Source organism: Myotis davidii, unplaced genomic scaffold (genome assembly GCF_000327345.1).
Source record: "Myotis davidii unplaced genomic scaffold, ASM32734v1 scaffold3211, whole genome shotgun sequence".
Lineage (NCBI taxonomy): Eukaryota > Metazoa > Chordata > Mammalia > Chiroptera > Vespertilionidae > Myotis > Myotis davidii.
In genome coordinates, this window is record NW_006282526.1 from 198,378 (window position 1) to 202,023 (window position 3,646).

The 3,646-nt window shown below is 63.4% G+C and overlaps 1 protein-coding gene across 1 annotated transcript in view; it reads left to right on the plus strand.

Moving 5' to 3' along the window:
• The window catches only part of CTTN (cortactin), a 36,952-nt gene extending 34,101 nt beyond the window's left edge, over window positions 1-2,851 (plus strand). Inside the window, 4 exon segments of the mRNA XM_015560200.1 lie at window positions 7-45; window positions 968-1,139; window positions 1,238-1,309; window positions 1,673-2,851. Of these exon segments, the coding sequence (XP_015415686.1) occupies window positions 7-45; window positions 968-1,139; window positions 1,238-1,309; window positions 1,673-1,809 (420 nt within the window). The 3' untranslated portion in view covers window positions 1,810-2,851.
• The last annotated feature ends 795 nt before the right edge of the window (window positions 2,852-3,646 follow it).

A 3,646-nucleotide genomic window follows, 5' to 3' on the forward strand; every position in this document is an offset into this window, starting at 1 on the left:
CCCCAGCCAGCTCCCGAGAGGCCGCCCTCCAGCCCCGTCTACGAGGTTGGTGTCACTCCGTCTGCAGATCTGACTCCCCGGGGACACCCTGCCCAGCTCGGTCCTTTGCGCCCTGGTCCCTGGAGACAGCCGCCTGCCTCTTCCTCCCCCTCCCCGCAGGGGGCCTACTAGCTCCCCACCAGTCACGCCCGACCCCAGCCTCTGTCCCTGAGACCGCTGTCCGGGTCCTCGCACCTGTCTCCGCCCACCACTCAGCGGGCCTTGCGTCGCAAGGGGTAGCGAAGCTCTGAGCGCAGGGGACTTGGACTGGGAGCCTCGCGGGGCCGGGCGGGGGCTGGGCCTTGGGCACTCACACCGGGCCTTTCTGTGAGCTGCTCCCTCCGCACACCGGCTGTGAGCCCCACGCCCTCTCTCCCCCCAGTCGGCTCCCCATCCAGGGAAATGTGCCCCAAGCACTTGACTGCTTGAGTGGCTCCAGCGTCCAACCCGGAGGTGGTGCCCTCTTTCCGTCGCCGCCTTAGCGGCTCACATGGGCCGGCCGAGCCACACCGGTCACCTTCCATCGAAAGTCCGTGCCTGGCACGGCCCTTACCGAGCTCTGACCACCAAGGTGCCCTCAGGGACCCTGGTCACAATCACTGATCACAGTGTGGAGTTCAGAGCTCCGTGGGCCCAGGGTCACGGTGCTTGTGAGCGCGGCATGGACCCCAGCTCGTTGGTCCCTCCCTGCCTCCCTGCAGCCAATGGGGCAGCCCCGGAGGTCTGGGCCTCAGCAGAGCGGCCCACCTGCCATGGCTCAGCTGCAGGGCGTGGGTTGGGGTGGGGGCTGGGTGTGGGGTCACCGGCCCTCAGCACTGCTCTGCAGGGGCGGCCCGGCTGCCCCTCCTCGGGCCGCCTGCTCTCAGCCCCGGCCTGCGGTCAGCGTCAGGGACCCGGAGGCTGAGAAACTCCCCGCTGGCTCCCCCAGGACGCCGTTTCCATGAAGGCCGAGCCCAGCTACAGAGGCCCCGTGAGCGAGCCTGAGCCCGTGTACAGCAGGGAGGCCACCGACTACCGGGAGGCCGGCGGCCAGCAGGGCCTGGCCTACACCCCCGAGGCCGTCTACACATCCACGGAGGCCCCGGGCCACTACCCAGAAGGTAAGGCTGCTGCTCGCTCGGGCCAGAAGGTAAGGCTGCTGCTCGCTCGGGGAGGGCGCCCGCCGCACCCGCGCTCACACCTTGTCCGCTGTTTCCAGAGGAGAACACCTATGACGAGTACGAGAACGACCTGGGGATCACGGCCATCGCCCTGTACGACTACCAGGCCGGTGAGAACCTGCGGCGGCCCACGTGCCCCGCCTTCACTGTGGCCCAACCCCTCCTCTCTGAGGAGCCCCGCTTTAGGGCATTACTACAGTTTTTAAAAGTCATTTAACTTTAAATAATTTGTTACAGAAATTCTACCTCTCCATGTAGACACACACACACAACGCACACACACATGGATACATACACACACACACACACACACACAACCTTCATTTTTCCCTAACCGTTCGAGGTCTGAAGCTTCAGTTGCCTGGGTGCCCCTGTCCCCTCATGACCCCAGCCCTCCAGGTCAGGGTGGCCACTGGGCAGCCTCCTCCTCGGGGCAGGGAGCCCTGAGACTCTGTCCCCTGCCTCCTCCCCAGCGGGCGATGACGAGATCTCATTCGACCCCGACGACATCATCACCAACATCGAGATGATTGACGACGGCTGGTGGCGCGGGCTGTGTAAGGGCAGGTACGGGCTCTTCCCGGCCAACTATGTGGAGCTGCGGCAGTAGGCGCCACCCGGCCCGGCCCGCCACCTCGCCCTTCTTGGGGTTCGGGGCGGGAGGGAGGCTCCATATTGCTTTTATATTTAATATTCCCGCCAACGCTTTTGGAAATGTTTATGCCACAGAATTTGCTAATATATTGTAATCATGTTCCTTGGGAGGACTTGGGGTTGTTTTTATGCATTGGAGGTGTTTTCTTTTGCCAAATTGCTGTCACATGGAGCCACTTTGGTACCTTAGTCCCTCTGAGTACATGCTGTCCTCGCCCCATGGTCAGTGGGAGACCCCAGCACGAACTTGAGGCCTTTCATTTCATCGCTGCTCAACAGCGCCCTGGGGTGTCAGGCAGGAGTCCCTGTCCCTGGAGGAGGGATGGGCCCCGGAGACACTCCGAATTGCCGGAAACTCTAGAAAGCACGTGAGCTTCAGTGTCAGGTGGACACGCCTACGTGTGCCTGAAGTCCCACAGGACATGAGCTTAGCGACGGCCCCGTCTGTCCCGTGTCTCCCTGTCTCCCCCTGGGTCCCCCCCCTCATGCCCCTCCCTGTCCCCGAGCTGCGAGCTGCGTGGCACCTGCCCCTTAGGGACTGCCCTCCCCGACCTCCAGCTCGGCCACAGGACGGCCAGGCCTGGACGCTGCCCTGGCTGGCCTCGCGTGGACACGTGTCTGCTGTGCACAAGTTGCCGCTTGCCCATGGGAGGCAGGTGCTCCTTGGGAGGGCGGCGAGCTGTTTGCCAAAGGATCGGCCTAAACGACTGAAATGCAATGCATCGACGCGGCTGAAAATGGGGAGCGACGAGCCGTGCTCTGACCAGGACACTCCCGGGACCCCATGCCGCCCTCCGAGCCCGGGGCACCTGTCGCAGGCCTGGAGAGCGCGGTGTGGGCGCCGGGGCTGGCAGCGTTTCCTTCCGGGCATTTCCGCAGCATCCACTCCGCCGCTCGGTTGGGTTTCCGTGCGGTTGTGTCTGAGTTTCTGTAGCGCACCTCATAGTTATGATTTTTTTAAATTAAATATTCAAAATAAACTTTTTTTGATCCACTTGCTGATTCGCTTTGGCATTTGGTTCTTTTGTTCCCCTGGAGGGTGGCCACCCTGTCCCCTTCCCAGCTCCCAGCTCTGGGCGGCGGAGGCAATGGGGTTCCTTTCCTTTGGGCACAGTGAGCACCCGAGGAAGGAGCCTGGCCCATGTTACTAAGCAGGAGGTAGGGCTGGGCTCCTCCCACTCTGACCAACCTCCCCCCAACCCCCCCAAAGTGCAGCTGCGTGGATGGGTGCCTCCCGGCTGGGCTGTGCCTGCTGCTGGGCCCGGGAAAGGAGTGGCCTCGGAAAACAGGAAAACGGGCGGTGCCGTGACCCAGTTCCACGGGAGGCCCAGGCCCCAGAGCAGGGCCGGGCTCTGTGCACTGCAGCACTGCTCACGGCCGCCAGCAGGGGGAGCCAGCCCAGCGCGCTCCACACTGGGGCTTTGCTGAGCCTGGGAAGGATGCGGCCCTGACATCACGCTCCAACACGATGCCCTTGAAACATTCTGCGAGTGAACAACGCAGACCCCAGGGCCACGAGTAGGGTCTACGTACATGAAAGGCCAGAATAGCACCTCCACAGAGACAGGAAGTAGGCCAGGGTCGCCTGGGCTGGGACTGGGGAAAGGGAGAGCGAAGCTGCTGGGGACTGGCTGTCAGGGTTAGGGGGTCGTGCAACACTGAAGGACTCTGCACCCTAAACTGCGCAGTGTGGACACCACTGGCCACTCGTGACCCACCCCACCAGTGACCCCCCGCTCCCTCTGCCCCTAACAGCCCAGTTCTGCTCCTGGCAGCACCGTGCCCAGCTCCCC